The sequence below is a fragment of the Zalophus californianus genome, chromosome 9 (genome assembly GCF_009762305.2).
Source record: "Zalophus californianus isolate mZalCal1 chromosome 9, mZalCal1.pri.v2, whole genome shotgun sequence".
Taxonomy (NCBI): Eukaryota; Metazoa; Chordata; class Mammalia; order Carnivora; family Otariidae; genus Zalophus; species Zalophus californianus.
Window position 1 is genome coordinate 129,007,067 of NC_045603.1, and position 17,728 is coordinate 129,024,794.

At 37.1% G+C, this 17,728-nt stretch overlaps 1 protein-coding gene across 1 annotated transcript in view; it reads right to left on the bottom strand.

Moving 5' to 3' along the window:
- Positions 1-869: 869 nt before the first annotated feature.
- The window catches only part of CDC123 (cell division cycle 123), a 57,164-nt gene continuing 40,305 nt past the window's right edge, over positions 870-17,728 (bottom strand). The window contains exons 8-13 of the mRNA XM_027592071.1: positions 15,523-15,598; positions 13,553-13,675; positions 12,176-12,204; positions 5,146-5,274; positions 1,711-1,848; positions 870-1,150 (exon numbers count right to left, since the gene is read on the bottom strand). Coding sequence (XP_027447872.1) covers positions 1,124-1,150; positions 1,711-1,848; positions 5,146-5,274; positions 12,176-12,204; positions 13,553-13,675; positions 15,523-15,598 — 522 coding nt within the window. The 3' untranslated portion in view covers positions 870-1,123. The remainder of the gene's footprint in view (positions 1,151-1,710; positions 1,849-5,145; positions 5,275-12,175; positions 12,205-13,552; positions 13,676-15,522; positions 15,599-17,728) is intronic.

A 17,728-nucleotide genomic window follows, 5' to 3' on the forward strand; every position in this document is an offset into this window, starting at 1 on the left:
AATACCTTTTTGTTTTTTTGGACTGGTGAAGTACCACCTTGATGAAGCCAGCTTCCAAAGCTAAGGTTAAGTCAACTCACGATAATAAATCCCCCTATTATGAGTTAACAGTCAAGTCCCTCAGTTGCAGTTTAAAAAACAAAAATATTCTGAAGCACTTCAACTTCTAACAACTGGCCTCAAAAATGGCACATGATATACTGAGTACAAAGATCACAATTTGATCTGTGTATTTTGTTTTTAAAATACTAATAACCAAGTGATTATAACCACACAAAAAGATACGGAGTTTGAGATAACCAAAAAAGAAATATCTCTCATCATTATGTATAATCTGCCATAACCACACAGAAAGGGGAAATTCTACTCCATTTTTCTATCTTCCAATGCGAGCATTCAAATGTGCACTCCTAAGTTGAAAAACATATCTCCAACTATTAAAATACTGATACCACATTAGATAGATGCCCTGGGAAACTGTAATGTCAATTTCTTTAAAATTTTTCCAGGATGTAAAACAATAAACAAAAAGCACATAGGAGAGTGTCTCGGCATATTAAGCTAACTGTAATACACTGGCATTTTCTGGTTATTTGATAGCTTGAGAATTCTGTATTATTTTTAGCTATATGCAAACCAAAGATAAACCAATAGAAAAATTATATGAAAATCTTCTCAAAAGTAGGAAAAATATTTTCTATAGTAATAGAAGGTTCTATTTTTTCCATGAAAAAGTAATGATTAAAAAAGAACCCATTTCTGTATAACAAATATAAATTTGCCCACTACCTAACAGGTAGCACAAGAAACATAGATAAATAGCACAAGAAAACACAGATAAATCTCAAAAGACTGAGCCAAGAGTGAGGTATTTCAGAGAAGGTATTTTATCATCAGAACAGTATGGTTTCCTATATTTAAGATCTATTTATTATTTATTTTTACAAGTAGCAAAGTCCCTCCATTTTTTCTCAGCTTAATATACAGGGATATAAAAAGCTATTGATTTCACTCTGCCTCCCATCCCAACCTGAGTGGGGTAACAGGAAGCTGTGAGCTCAGAGCAGGCTCCTGATGCCAAGGTGGTTTCCTCTTTACCTCGGACTTAACTCTGGCACTCAAATCAGTCATCCTCTTGCTGATTTCTTTTCTGTCAAAGGAAACCAAGATACATTATTTGTATATTTGGGGTATTTGTTCAGCCAAGATCACTTTTTCTGTCAGCAAGTATAATTTTCTTGGCAACAGATATGGCTGAAAATCATCATGGAAAAACATGCCTTAACTAATTCATCAGACAAGTTTATCACTTTGGCTCCTGGCCACATTATCCTCAAGTATTTGAATACTTCTCTTTCTTCCATTTGTACAAACATTCCCACATAGAAACACACATACGAGTACAAATACACACATTCCCCCTGAATAATACAGCAGAGAGCTGGACCTTCTCTTAGCTCTATTAACAGTATATAGACTTTCTTCAAAAGCACAAGTATTGTGAAAATTATTTAAAAAGCATAATCATAAAACACATTTTCTGTCATTCTAAGCAATAAATTATTCCTTCAGCTTACTTTATATTATTTCATTATAAAATGACCTAACCAAATAAAATCTAGGTAGTACTATGAGTACAATGAAATATTACAAAGTCAATTTGAAAACAAAGGTGTACACATATGTGTACTAAGTACACATATACTTTACCAGTTTAAGAAAATCTATGAGTTTGTGAGCATCCTCCCCAGTAGACAGGTCTACAAAGTCCTTGGGAAGTCGGTAACTCAGATAGGGACTGGGTTGAACTGTCACTTCACTGTTTGTGCAACGGAAAGCTGGAGAATCCTTTACAAAGAAAAAAGGGGAAAGTCTGTGAGAAATTATCTTAAGTCTATTCTTCAAAGTGAAAAAGATACTAGTATAACAATTTCAACTTCATGTTCCCTTCTGTACTATGTAAGGAAGAAAGATTCTGAAGTAAAAGAAACACCAAGATTTTAAGAATATTTCCACATGTTCACTAAAAAATAAATACACAGTATCTGGAAACAATGTTCTCATGGAGAGCTATGGTCAATCCCTAAATGCTACCAGCCACTATTCACTGCGAATGGGTCATAGGTTCCTTAGTCCTTGAATGGGCCTGAGGCCTACGGCTAGTTCTCTCTGGACTTGAGCAATCTCATGCAGGTCAGAGTGCTTTATCAATATTATCATTTTCTACAGGTGCATAGTTGGGAAGTACTGCCCTGGAGAATAAAGTTAATAGTGAGGGCAAGCAAGGGGCTTTGAATTCCTAACACTTTTGTGCTTCTCTTAGTCATGTAACTTACGTATTTGTGTATCTCTCTCAGCACCTATGGAAAACTGCAAATTTGAGTATCATATTTAACAAGTCTTCACATTCTTCAATGTACTTGCTTAGAGTCTTGCATTTAAATTTACATGCTGCCTTGTGCCAAAAAGGATTTCAGAGACGGAAGGCCTTGGGTTTGGACTTCATGGGTGGCAGGTATCTAGGTGAGGGATGGATGGTGTCCAGCAGATGGAGACAGGCCAGGAACTTGAGTGGAACAGGACCGTAGAGCCCTAGAAAGCAGGCCGTATCTTATGACAGACCACTCATCTGACAAATACTTAGGAACTACCCATTTTGCGCTGAACTTGTCCTAGGTATAGGAGATCAACTGGTAAACCAGACTGGCAGAAAGCCAATAAGTAAGCAAATAAATACAACGGCAAGATCATTTCAGATAGTTAAGAGGTGTTATAAAAACATAACAGGGTGCTATAGTAAGAGCAGAAAAACACAGGTCACTTCACAGGGGTGGTCAGGTAACACTTTGCTGAGGAGGGAACATGTGGACTGAAAAGTATGATGAAAGCAGCCCCGTGAGGCCTGGGAACTCAGATAGGGACTGGGCACAGCTTAGAAGGCAGTGGGCACAAGCAGAGCAAAGATCCTGAGGTGGGGCTTTGTAGCTGTGAGAACCAGAAGCCAGGTGTCTGTGGAGGGGAATAAGGATGGGGAGACAGGCAGGACATGACTCTGTGGAAAAGGCAGGAGCCTGCCCCTGTTTCCCTGTCATCCCCTGACCTCCAGTATAATGTTGTTTAAATTAAAAAGAAAGAAAGGATTTGGATCATAGAGTGAATTTTGTACAAACTGTTTCTATCCACTGTGTCCCTCGTATTTAAAAATAACCCTGTGCTGAATAATTTACATTCTCTTTCCTTGACATTCAGATTTAATGGCCCCCAAGTCTAAGATGCCAGCACACAAAAAAAATTCTTTCAGTCATTAATTTCACGAAAAATCAACCGTGCCTGACTTGTGCTAAGCCACACAGCTCTGTGGAGAACATGAGAGGTACTCCCCCTGTGCTCAGAAACTTACAGTCTGGGGCAGGACACGGGCGAGTACAACACAACAGGGCAAGAGCCATGACACGGAAAACAGCCATCTGAGCCAGATCTAGGAAAACAGGGCCAAAGAGGGCCCAGGCAGCGTAATGATGGAAAGAACTATTTCTGAGATAAGACAAAAGAAAAGATGCTCACACTGAAAGCAAGGGAGCAGCCAGAAAAGCAGGAAGAAACCCAGGAGGAGAGCGTGTATCACAGAAACCAAGGGAAGATGTGTGGTGAAAACACGGAAGAGGGTAACACGTTCAAATGTCACCGTGCCGCGTCCAGTGGTGCTTGCGGCGAGCCGGCAGAGCCATTGCCAAGAGCAGTTTCTGTGCAGCGGCAGGGCCGGAGGCTCACCGCGGCGGCCGGAGGGGTGGCCGGAGGAGGAAGCCGGCTGTGAGGCTGAACAGCTACTGAGCAGGGACAAAACAGCGTGAGTGCAGCTGGTATGACCCCATGGGTGTAAAAGTATGCGTGTATACGCACGTCTGCACAAGGTTAACTGAAGGGGTAAGGACTGCAATTTCCAGATGGTAGGATTTCAGGTCTTGCCTCTTCCTAATTTTGTTTTTTTTAAATGACTTGTAAAAATAAAAGTATTTTTTTTAAAGATATAAAAAACACAAAGATAACACATATGTAGTACAATCTCATTTATTTTATATGTATACAGGCATGTTATACATACCATAATGTACACCACGTACGGTTTAGAAAATATAAACCGTGGTTCTCAAGGTAATTCAGAATGCTCTTTAAAAATGGGCATGTATTACTTTTATAAGCAGAAAAGGGCAACACAAAGGTGTTGTTCAAAGTTGGGCTGTGAAGGTGAGGAGACAGAGAGAGTTGCTGGCTGAAGACATGAGGTTGAAGGAGCTTTGTCTCTTCGGACAGAAGGTATCTGAACACAGACCCGGCCGGTGGACAAGAAGAGAATGGGAAACAGGAAGGAGTGACTGGCAGCACAGGTAACAAGAGAGACGGTAAGGAACAGCATGCTGTGTGGGTGCCACTGTTAGACCGAGGAGGAGGGACAGAGGGACACTCATAGGTTTGAGGACAATTACACGAAGTCATTTCGCACCAGAGGATTCTCTTCTTGTGAAGAAGGATGTGGCATCATCTGCTGAGGGGAGGAAAGGGGTAACAGGCAAGGAGCTGTGAGGCGGTGCACAGAGGCGTGGAAGGCCACTGTGGGTGGAAGAGAAAGCTGGTGAGGCAAGCGCTGCAGGAGGGCCCCCTGATGGGGTCATGACTAGCACTATGACTATGATGAGACCCCAGGCTGGGCACCTGTACAGTTTCCCTCTCTCAGGGGTCAGGAGCCTGGGGCTAGGATCAGAGTCAACATATGAACTGACCCAGGGTCAAGACTCTTCCAGGTGAGGGCGCCTGGGTGCCTCAGTAGGTTCAGTGACTGCCTTCAGCTCAGGTCATGGGTCCTGGGATCGAGCCCCACATCGGGCTGCCTGCTCAGCGGCGAGCCTGCTTCTCCCTCTCCCTTTGCCTGCCACTCCCCCGGCTTGTGCTCTCTCTGACAAATAAATAAATAAATAAAATCTTAAAAAAAAAGAAGATTCTTCCAAGTGAATCACAATGCACACACTCTCTTTGGTCACCTCCATGAGCTAGTTATCTATTAGTAAATCTGTGTTAGTTCCTAAAGAACAAGCGAGCAATTATTTAATGGATTACAAGGTTTCCTGTAATCCTTTTTTATCCTCTTACCTGCTCCAGAGCATCTCCTTCACTAAAATCACCTTTTAAGTTTCTTCCAGATATCAGTTCTTCCCAAGTAAACAGCAGTGAATCAGTTACTTCACCAAACGGATTAAAATCAATCAGCCACACCTTCCCCTAGAGTACAGACAGAAAAATTAGTAAGCACAGAATAAAAACAAACAAGTCTGTCATCTGTCTTATCCAAAAAGATCATCTTCATATTATTTTACCCAGACAGTAATCTGAAAAATCTTGTAATTTATTTCAGAAAACAGTTCCTCCAGGTCCCAGGTGAGAAAGGATCACTTGTCTAAAGAAAGGAGTGCCAGATCCAGAGGGAAGTCTGCCAGTGAATGCCGAGAAGGGACCTAGGAAAGAAAAGCCCTGACAAAGGCAGATATGCCATCTCCTGCCTAAAATCACACAAGAATTCTAAGTCAAAAATCCAAGCAGGAGAAAGGACAATCTCACGGGAATGATTCCACCAAAATAGCATGACTGGAATGCTTTCAAGGGTGTCTGCAATTATCTCGCCTGAGGAAGCCAGGTGGAGGCAGGGAAGAGCCAGCAGATCTGAGGGCACCTTCCTTACCCTTGAGAGGCTGACGAAAAGGGGACTTAAAACACACACACACACACACACACACACACACACACACACACACACACACACACACACGAAAAACATAGGAAAATTCTCAGTTTTCTTTAATCCTAATGTAATATTTGCTTTGTCTGTATGATAGAGCTTGTGGCACTTGAAAGGGAAATGAAAAATATCAACCTTTAAAAGAAATTTCTATCTTCTGTTCTGAGTACTGGTGGGCAATCTGACAGGTTCTAGACTCAGGGAAAGAATACTTCTGACCTAGTTATACTGAGTTTGATTAGAATCAGGTGCATCTTAGTACATAAAGCAGCAGAGCACTGATACAACAGACCTGGGGAATCTGTGAAATCCTGCCAAGAGATTAAAGCCATATTTGATCACAAAGATACATGAGACATTTAGTAAATGTTTCCTTGAAACTTTTATCTTTGCTCCTCTTGATTTTTCTCCCTGAAACATTCATAAAATTATACCATTTTGCTGTTGATAATTAGTTTTTTGGGTAAATATGTAATGTCTTGATCAGATTTCAGTGTATAAAATTACATCCACCTAAGGAACTAGGCTGCTGAGCCAGCATTATTAATCTCTAGCACTGCTTCTCATCTGGGTTAAAAGACAATTTTAAGAAAGATGAAACATCTTACTAGGACTAACTTCAAACATCAGAAACATCTAGTAAGTAGCCAAAAACCATTATAGGAAGTTTGGACCACATATTTTTTTGGTAAGTTGCCTATTATATACTACCCCCACCCCAGGAGAAAGCCTGTAACTCTTGCCACCTGAGCCGTTTTCTGACACAGATTCCACAACCACTTGTACAGTGTTTGTGTGAAATAATGTCAGCCATTGATCAATTCTTTGTGTGACGTTAGCTTTGCTTTAGGGTGATTACTAAGATGTCATTAACATATTGTATGTTACTTTAACAAAATGGTATTTTCTAACCTCCAAACCCTTTCTACTTGAGTTTTTATAACCAATAAAACCACCTCTTCATTAAAAGAGGGGAGGGAAACCCTATCATACTTGTTAGTAGAGGAATACTGAGTTCTATAAACTAAAAATATGCCATACTATATAAAAAACAAGCAAAACAAAAACAGATCACCACTGTTGGGACTGATAGCTGGCAGAGTTTGTTCTGTAGTTCAGAAGGCATCCTCTAGTTTACAAAGGAAAAAGAAACCAGCTATAATCAGGCAGGAAACTATCAAGATGAGGATTTTATACCTCTAACATGTTTTTTATGTAACATCTCAGGCACAAGACATCCTGAGAAATTCTGTTTTTAGGCCATCCATCAGAGAAGAGTGGGCGCAGTGACCTTCCTAATACCTAACAACTAACCACCCCACTACCTGTCCAAAGAAATCTCTATGCACCAAACACTTACCAGGCACTGAAGCATAAAGCCCAGTAACACAAAATCTATTCCTTCAAAGAGCTCAGGCCAGAATACATACACACACACACACACACACACACACACACACACACACACACACACACACTGCCATGTATACAGAACTGTTCACAGCACAGTCTGTAAAAGACTAGAAATAAGCTATGTGTTCATTGATAGGAAAATGGCTAAACAAACTATATAGTATATCCACGAAACTAAATACTATAGCATTGTACTATAGCATTGTAAGAAACTACAAAGCTCTCCAAAAATACAATGTTTTAGACAAATGTATATAAAGCAAAGTGCAGAGTATATATCATATACTAACTCTTGTGTATGAAAGATGGAAAAAGACAAGCATATTGCTTGTTTTTGCGTCAAGAAATACTGGAAGGATATATAAAAAACTACTAAAAGTATACCTGTAGGAGTATAGAGGAACACAGGTTAAGAGCAAGACTTTCTACATGTATTTTCATGTTGATTTAATTTTTGAGCAATGTGAATATATTCTCAACTAAAAAGTTTAAAACTCAGTAGGTTTTACAGAGCAGTGTTTGCCAGGGACTAGAGTGCAGGGAGGGTCATGAGGAAATTTGTGGCAGTGATGGAGTTCTACATGTTCCTTGTAGTAGTGGTTATACAATTGGATGGGTTTGTCAAAACTCATAGAACTGTACCCTAAAAAGGATTAATTTTACTCTGTGTAAATGATTTCTCAAAAACTCTGACCAAAAAAATTTAGTAGTTTTAAATGACTGAAAATATAGGGACACCTGGGTGGCTCAGTCAGTTGGGTGTCTGGCACTTGATTTCAGCTCAAGTCATGATCTCAGGGTCATGGGATCGGGCCCCACATCTGGCTCTGCGCTCAGCGGGAAGTGTACTTGGGATTCTTGTTCTCCCTCTCCTCCTGCCCTTCCCCCCTACTTGTGTGTGTGCACACTGCCTCTAAAATAAATTTTTTTTAAAAATGATTGAAAATAAATGAAAACTCTAAAACATAAGATACTATGAAAAAAAGAATACAAAGAACTGAAATTACCAAATGGAACCTACAGATATAAAAAAATATAGCTAATACAACTTAAATTTAGTGAAAGGTTAAATGTATCCAATCGGACACCGCTGAAAGAGAACTAGTGAACCAGAAGACATATCTGAGAAAATTACACAACACAGTACAGGAAAGAAAGGAGGTAGAAAACAAGAAGTTGAGACACATGAAGATAAAATGAGATGTGCTAACATTCTTCTAAACAGATTTCCAAAGGACAGAAGACAGAAAGAAAGAGGTAACATTTGAAAAGATAGCTGAGAGTTCTTCACAACTGACAAAGGAAACGAATTCTTAGATTTAGGAAGTATTCAAAAAAGACAAAAGAAAAGGAAAAAAAAAACCCGCCAACAAAGGAGCAGTGTCTTCAATATGCTGAGACAACAGAACTGGTCAACCAAAAATTCTATACCCAGCTAAGCCTGTCATCCATACATGAAAGCTACTAAACAAATTTTCCAGCCAATGGCTGAGGGAATTTCTACTAAAGGATATACTACTAAAGAGAAACTGGATCAAAAAAGCAGTGGTAAGAAGCACTGGTAAGCAAAGAAAGTGAAAATCAACAGTCATGACTAATTTAGGGATATTAAATACAAAGTAAACTAAAAATCAGAAATCACATGCACTGAGAATTTGTTCTAAGGTCCTTGTATCATGAGGGCAACAGGAAGTGAGATTAACTTTTGAATTTATTAAGTAGCCACCTTAAGATTTAATGATAAAAGATTTAAGTGGGGGGGGGGAAGGGTACAGTGGAAAGAATAAAGAAAAACCAGTAATATAAATGAAAGGAGTTGTAAAACAAAAACATAGAAAAGCAAATTGTAAACTCAAGATAATATGGTGTAAAACAGGGGCCCCTGGGTGGCTGAGCTGGTTGGGCATCTGCCTTCAGCTAGGGTTATGATCTCCAGGTCCTGGGACTGAGCCCCATGTCAGGCTCCCAGCTCGGCGGGGAGTCTGCTTCTCCCTCTCCCTCTGCCTCTCCCCCTGCTTGTGCTCTCTCTGTCTCTGTCTCTCTCTCAAATGAATAAATTTTTAAAAAGTCTTTAAAAAAAAAGGTGTAAAACATTCAGATATCAAATACAATAATATATGCAAACTACACTCACTGTTAAAACCAGAAATTGTCAGTGATTAAAAAAACAAAACCCAGCAATATTCCACTTACAAGATACATGCACACACCTAAAACCTAACAGTTAAAAACAAAAGGAATGAAAAAGGTAAATTCTAAAACCAAAAGAAAACTGTAGTAACACTATTAATATCAGACAAAACATACTTTAATGCAAAAACCACAAAAGCATTCTTAGAGATAGAGATGGTCACTCCCTAGTGATAAGAATTCACTGGGAAAACAAAACCATTATGAACATATGTTCTTGTCTAAGACCATAACCTCAAGTATGTAACACAAAAACTGACAGAATTCAAAAGGAGGAGATTTTACATTTTAACATACCCTGTTCAATAATTGATAAATTAAGTAGACCAAAAATTAGGGAAGATACAGATTTTTTTTCTGGTTTTTAGAGTTAAAAAAAATTTTTATATGGAAAAGTTTAAACATATACAAAGTAGACAAAATATAAAGAACCCCAAATACCTATCACTCAGTTTCAACAATTATCTTGTTGAACCCCACAGTCAATCTTATTACATCTATATTCCATCCATTCCTTTCAAACCTGTATTATTTTGAAGGTCTTCTCAGACATCATTTCATTCATAAGATACAAAAAGATTTTCACAATTATTATTACCAAGGTTAATCTAACAAACATCTACAGAATACTTCACACATTAGTTGTAATTTTTCAAACACACATAGAAGAGTGACAAAAAAGTGGCCAAGTTACAAAGCCAATCTCAACAATATCAAAGACTCAAGATCAGACATGTTTAGTCCTTAGAGCAATGAAATTAGTAACACAACAATAGCCATCACTAAAAGAATACATAAGGAGACTAATAATTTTCAAGTCTCTTAAATAGTTATTCTAAATTCTAGTTATGTGTTGTCTTCACTTAAGGAGCTCCTTAAAATACATATACCAAGGCTTCCTCCCAGACCTACTGAGTGTATGGGCCGTCTTTGACACATGTGATAGTTAGAATCTCTCAACACTGAGTCAACTTGCCCAGCTGCAGTAAGAGAAGTAGACACATCAAAATATATCCAAATTCAAACATACTTCAGTTCCATTGCATATGAGAGACCACCATAAGAGTTCATTTTCTACAATAGTCATAAAACCATATATTCAACAAAGTACCTAACAAACACTGATACAAGTGCCACCAAGTAAATACAATGTGTTTTACATCATGGTTTAAATCGCTTCTCAGAAACTGTCAGCATGCTTATACTGGCATGTTTCTCACTTTAAAAACATGCAACTACTTTCAGTTCTGTTAGATCATAGCAGTAATCACTTCTGTACATGTCCAACTTCACTTAAGGCATTTATGTAACTCTTTCACCAAACTACACATTTGCACTGACCTGCCAGCAATAGTGAATCAAAGCAGATCTGGACATTTTTCAGGGAAATATTGAGAGACCTTGGTAAATTCCAAATTTTTAAATGCCATTAAATACAATTGCATTAAAATATAACTGCTTCAGTTTTAATATCTATAAAATGAGAATAACACATACCTCACAAGGTTAGATAGATAACCTGAGTTAAATACAAATAAAGTTCTTCTGAGCTGCATATTAGGGTAACAAGCTAGGTTTACTCACTCACTAATTGGCTGATTTGATTCCACTTACAACCAGGCCAATTCCCTGGAATGTTTAAGTCTCGAAGATAAGCTCCTTGTAGGTCAGGAGACCATCTTGTTGAAAGTTTTTTGGTAGAAGCATGGCGTCTGACAGGACGGGCTCCCTATAAATGCTGGCTGTGTGAGTGACTGATGTGACCAGTGTCTACCGGTTAGAAGCAGAGCGGAGCCTAGAGCCTAGGCTCCTGTCGATCAGCTCCGGTTTCTACCCATTCCATCACATCAGCTTCCCATCCTTTCTCTAAGGTTTGTTTCCACTAGACTGAAAGTGCAAAGTAACATCCCTCTTCCTTACCACATCTCAATTTATAACTCCTCTTTCTAGCTCTTAATAGACACTCTCACCCTTGAAGACACAGAGGTGAAAACAGAGTAAGTGATGTCTTTTGGCTAAAAAGAGGCAAGTCAACAGTTAACAGTTATCTGGGGACATGACCATATGGCCATATCCTTTCGTCCAAAAAATGATTCAAAGGTATCACAACAGTGAGGCTGATATGAGCTTGGAGAGGGAACGAGAAATACGTGGGTCACATTTGGAAAACAGTGTCACATATTCTGAAAACACACCTGCTGTCTTCTCAACAGCTAAGTCAAGAAGCACTAATCACAGGACATTTAGTGACCCAAATTTTTTTTAAAAGATTGCACGTCTTGATAATGAAACCTCTGCTTTAGGATTAATGAAGTCAGGTTTTTGTTCTCTTTTTCATTACACAAGTTTCCATCACTTGTAAGATTTAAAGAATAAGCGAATCCTCATCTTCAGTCTATAGATAAAAGTGATTCCAATCGTGCTAAAGATCTTTTAGTTGACTAAAACTAATTATCTAAATATCAAAAGACAAACTCCTGGCCACACTTAAGTGTGCAAACTAAACTATTTTAAGCAGGCACAGACCCCTCACAAAAGTGGAAAGGCAGGACATAAAGTAGCCATTTAGCCATCTGTTAAATTAATAAACCCCAATCTACAAAACGATTGAAGATATGTCTCCCAATGTTAAGTATATGTTAAGGGAGATTCTTGACCACTGTGACTTTCAAACACCTTAGCTGGTTTGAGAAAGTACTTTTTAAGCAGTGGGCCCTCACATACATAATGGCTATACACTCTATAAGCCCTGATTTTAAAACATATCAGATAATTGTTACTTACCCTACTGTCTCTATATATATCGAACACAACTGTGAAGGAGAAAAAACTCAAAGTTAACAATGAGCTACTATTTTCATGATCTAAGCCTCCTTTTGAAAATTAAAATTAATATCATTAGTTACTCAAATAGCAGAATGTAAGTACCTTAAGAACGTCATGCTTCTAAATCTCAAAATTTTTAAAAATGATAAGGTAGCCTACAATATTTTATGTATATGATTTTGTTTTCCTTTTTTCTACCCTCAGCCATAATCCTTTATACAGTTGATCCTTAACCAATGCAGGGGTTAGGGATGCTGACTTCTCTGCAGAGTTGGAAAATCCATGTTTAAGTTTTGACTTCCCTGAAACTTAACTACTAACAACCTACTGTTGACCCAAATCCCTACCAATAACATAAACAGTCAATTAACACATATTTTGTGTATTATATACTGTATTCTTACAATAAAAGTAGAAAAAAGAAAATATTAGTAAAGTCATAAGGAAAATATATTTACAGTCCTATACTGCATGTATCAGGAAAAAAAACCACATATAAGTGGATTCATGCAGTTCAAACATGGGCTGCTCAAAGGTCAACTGTATTTAAAACTTCAAACCAAACACATCATCTCAATGAATTCACCACTATATACAAATTATATGTACTAGTGAAAAAAACATCAATCACTTAACTTATTTGATGAGGAATAATCGATTTCAGTAAAATCTGTAGTAGGAAAGCATAAAATCTAGCTGTGGTTATGGCATGATGAATCTTTTTTAAAATCAAATCTGCCATAGAACCCAGGTTTGGCAAGTAGAAATCAACTCTCTTTCATATACAATATACTTTCTTAAAAACAAGTCGCAAAATGTTTACCTTGTAACTGGTACTATCTGATCATTCAAATAAAAAATCCAGAAAAGTAGATCAGTCAACTGAGCTAATTTAGTCTGAATAACACAAGCATTTTGTTCTCTGTAGATAGACCCTTTGAAATGAATATCTAAAATGATAAGAGAAATAACTGCCTCAGTATTAAAAAATGATTAAAATAAGGTAAAATTAACATGCCAACCATCAGTAATACCAAATAGTAATACAGCAAAATGCTTAAAAACAGTGTTTCGAATCCAGTTTTAAATCTGCGTGGGTAGCTCAGTCGGTTAAACATCTACCTTTGGCTCAGGTCATGATCTCAGGGTCCTGGTATCGAGCCCCACGTCGGGCTCCCTGCTCAGTGGGGAGTCTGTTTCTCCCTCTGCCCCTCCCCTCGCCGGCACTCTCTCTCTCTCAAATAAATAAATTCTTTTAAAAAAAAATCTGCACCACCATGAAATAAGGTTCAGTAATATGTACTTCATTTCACTGGGTCAATAAAAAATACTCACAGTCTTCATCCAAGAATTTGTACTGTATGTGTTTCTTAAAAAAGTCTTGTATGCATCTGCAAATCTCTTCCTTTTGTTTAGAAATATGATCATAGTACTGTGTATAGTCCCTTTGAGAAATACCTGACAAGAAAATATTTTATATCCATTGTTATATAACATTCTTTTCAAAAACACCAAAATGTAATTTAAACATCTTTTTGAGAGAATCATTAAAGTAGATCAGAAGACCAATCAGATGAATATTGCATAATACATGATTCAGCATTTTATAGAGATAAAAACTTATCAGCTGTAAAAAGTTATCCAATCATATGGATAGATATATCCTAAGTTCCATATTGTCATGCATTCTTACTTTAGAAAGAACTCAGTCATAAATACGTTTATAATGTAAAAAATGAAAGAAGCAATTTTAAACCTGCATACAGTCAATTGCCTCTTCTTTGATTTTTTTCCAACAAATTTTCTACAAATTGGTATTCTTTTCCACTTTTCTTTGGGAAACTTCAAATATTCCACATGTCTTCCTATTCATATTGTATTTCATAGAAATAGGCTATTTTTCCTGTTCACACATACTACCCTACCTTCACAAGCCTGATGTTTCAAGCCATGGAAAAGTAAACATTCCTTTCTTCACAGTGACTTGATGATTTTATTACAAATACACTAAAGGGATTATTGTAAAAACTCCCTCAATTTGCTCTAGGCCTAGGAAAGTTTTCCGCTCTGAAAGAAGGGCTTCCACCCTATTTCTTAATCAATGCCAATATGACTCCCTTCCTTAGCTCTACTTGTATTGCAGTTTCTCCAGGAATATCTAGCAATACGATAAACTCAAACATCCCAAGTTCCTTTTAGGTAAGTTAACAGATGTCAACATCACATTCACTAAATACTGCTGATGTGGGGCACCTGGGTGGCTCAGTCGGTTAAGCGTCCGACTCTTGGTTTCAGCTCAGGTCATGATCTCAGGGATGTGAGGTTGAGCTGTGCATCCGGCTCCACGCTGGGCGTGGAGCCTGCTTAACATTCTCTCTCTTTCCCTCTCTAAAAAAAAAAAATAATAAAAAAAAAATAAAACTTTTTTTAAATAATAAATTTAAAAAAATTTTTTTAAATAGTGCTGATAGGATTCTATTCAAATCACACTTTTCTTGGTTACTGCATGGAAAACATGCAAAGACAAAAAAAAGCAGACAATCTTCAATACTTAACTCGAGTACATTACAGCAAACAAAATAATAATCTGAGAGGAAGAAAATGGGTGGCTTTTTAAATAATGCACTTATCTGTCCACATATTTCCTCCTCTTGTTAGAATAATAAACACTGTTCCAATAATAGAAATAAAAATCCCAAAACTTGGCTTTTTATGCTGCTTAAAATAAGTAGTGTGTGTTGCTAATAATTTGTAGGAAAGTCCCAAAGAGAAAGCAGGTAACGTGATACATAGCCGAAACTGGGAATGGCCAAGACCATCACTTTCATCTCCAGAATCCAGACAGACATGATTAATGCACAAGATACTTTTCTGTGGAAATTGAATATGGCCTCAGGAGCATTATCAATATAGAATTCCAGAGAGTCACTACCAATTGGTCAGAGGTAGCATCTGAGATAAAAACTGATTAGTACCCTCTCCTAATTACCTAATTACTAGAAATTCACTTCCATCAAAAGCTTCTCTTCTTGGGGCACCTGGCTGGCTCAGTTGGAGGAGCATGCAACTCTTGATCTCAGGGTCATGAGTTTGAGCCCTACGCTGGGTGCAGAAATTCCTAAAAATAAATAAACTTTAGAGATGCCCAGCTGGCTCCGTGGGTGTAGCACATGACTCTTGATCTCAGGGTTGTGAGTTCCAGCCCCATGTGTGGTGTAGAGTTTACTTAAAAAAAAAAAAAGTAAAATAAATAAACTTAAAAAGAAAAAAAATCTTGTCTTCTTTTAATGGGTAAAAAAACTCACCAATAAGCTTGTTTTCCTTTACAAAACATCGGAACTCAGCCCCAGGAATTAATTCACACCATTTTCGAAGAACAAGCTGTAGAAAGAGGAAAAATGTAACAAGGGAATGTTTACTGGTCTAAAAGACAATTTTATGCCAAGAGTATATTTTAATAATTGCCAATATCAAATAGTTTGGAAGAAAAGGCATCATAAACCATTCTTATCATGCGATATAGGGGACAGATTTATTAATCTAGTAAGTGGGGGAAACGCTGTTAAAATTCGTTATGACAAAATGCACCTTTGTCATTTATTTATCACTTTGAGAGTTCTGACATAATATACAAATCCAAGGATGATGAAGTCGAATCCCATCATCATTGTGTATAGTTGCCCCATAATTATTTATGTTCTTCACCCCTTTAGGTATATCAAAAAATAAAAGGATATTGTAATTATCTACCTTAGCACCACTGTGTAATACTCTAATAAAATTATAATTTATCACTAAAAATCACTATAACCCTCCCATGATTTTGCCACTACTTAAAAGGAAAACAATTCTACAACTGGCCCAAGTCATAAATGGGTTCTACTACTACAATTAATTATTATGTACAAATTCTCATATACTACTGAATTGCTACAATTTTATAAATACTATAGTTGACAAATTTATGCTTCTGAGTCTGTTTTTAAAATGTTCTTTGAAGAAAACTAGTCCTACTTTTGTGAAGTATTAATTGTAATAAGTGGCCAGTGCTTCCGGCCTCCCTTATGCTGGCATATACTTCTTTGCCCTTTAAGACCTAAGAGATGGAACTTAAATTACACTAAGCCCCATTCCTGGAATAACCTCCAGTGGGCTCAGTATCCTCCCTTCCCATACCATGTGCTCCCAGTTTCTTGCACCTAGCATTCTATAGTATGCACATACATACCAAGTTGTACTATAATTTGATACAAGTCTCTCTTCCCTCCTAACTAGCAACTCAGCAAGGGCAAGAAACTGGGTCTTACTTATCTTTATGTTCCCAGCACAAGTAGGTAATACCTAGCAGGTGCTTAAAAAATGTTACAAAACAAAACTGTCAATATATAAGATACACAGCCACTAAAAATCCTGATATAAAAAAATAGTTAATGAACTGGAAAAATACACTGTAAGTGAAAAACAATGGTATGCATGGTATTTTATGAAGAGAGTGTATATATACACATACATACACACTTATCTCAGGAAAGGGAAGTTAAATGCCAAAATGCTAATACTGAGGGTATATGTGGGTGGTAAGTTCCTCATATTTTCTTGTACTTCTTAATTTTTTATAATAAATTGCTTTTCTTAAAAAAAAAACAAACTTATACTGTTAAAATATGCCTAAGATTTTAAAATGCACTGATTTCAATTTTCAATTTTGTAAGCTCTTAGTCAAGATTTCTATGTGCTGTATTTTTTAAAAAGAAGCTAATTATTAAATGAAGAACTAAAAAACTAAAAATGTACACAGTTGTCATCTATTAAAAGCTGATACTGGCAAATATAGTTTTTTAGGGCTACAATAATTTTTATTTAAGCAACAAAGAAATAAGTAATTGTTATAAACTAACAATAATTTTTTGGAAAATCTGCATAATCTTTACTGAAATAATATTTTGGACAGGTAACGCATACATTGTGTAGTTGACTGAAAAAAACACATAAAGGTAAAACGTGAATTATACCCCCCCCCGACCCTATCCAGCCCCTCTGTCCTCCTCTGCAGAGGTAACCAGTGCTGTCAATTATTCATATAGCTTTCCAGAAGTAATCTACAAATAAATGAGCATGGAGCACATGTATATATCTTTTTAAATACACAAAGAAGGAATAGACCCTATACAGGATTCTGCTTGCAACTTTTTTTCATTTTAATTATTCTAAGAATATCACTTTCCTGAGCTTTTAAAACACTGAGTTTTAAAAATCCTATGCACTAACATGATAATGGCATAGTCCCAAAAACGCAACAAAAGAGCAAACTGCTGGTGAAATGAATCTTGGGGATAAAAGATGACATTTCAAACAAAGATTATGGCAAGACTCGAGAAATAATCTTCATCATTTTGTGTTTTCCAGCACTAAGTGATAAGACACAGCAGGTGTTTAACAGATGTCTGTTCAGTGAAACAACAGATATGAATATAATATATACATATAAAGAATGTTATAAAAATGTTTAAT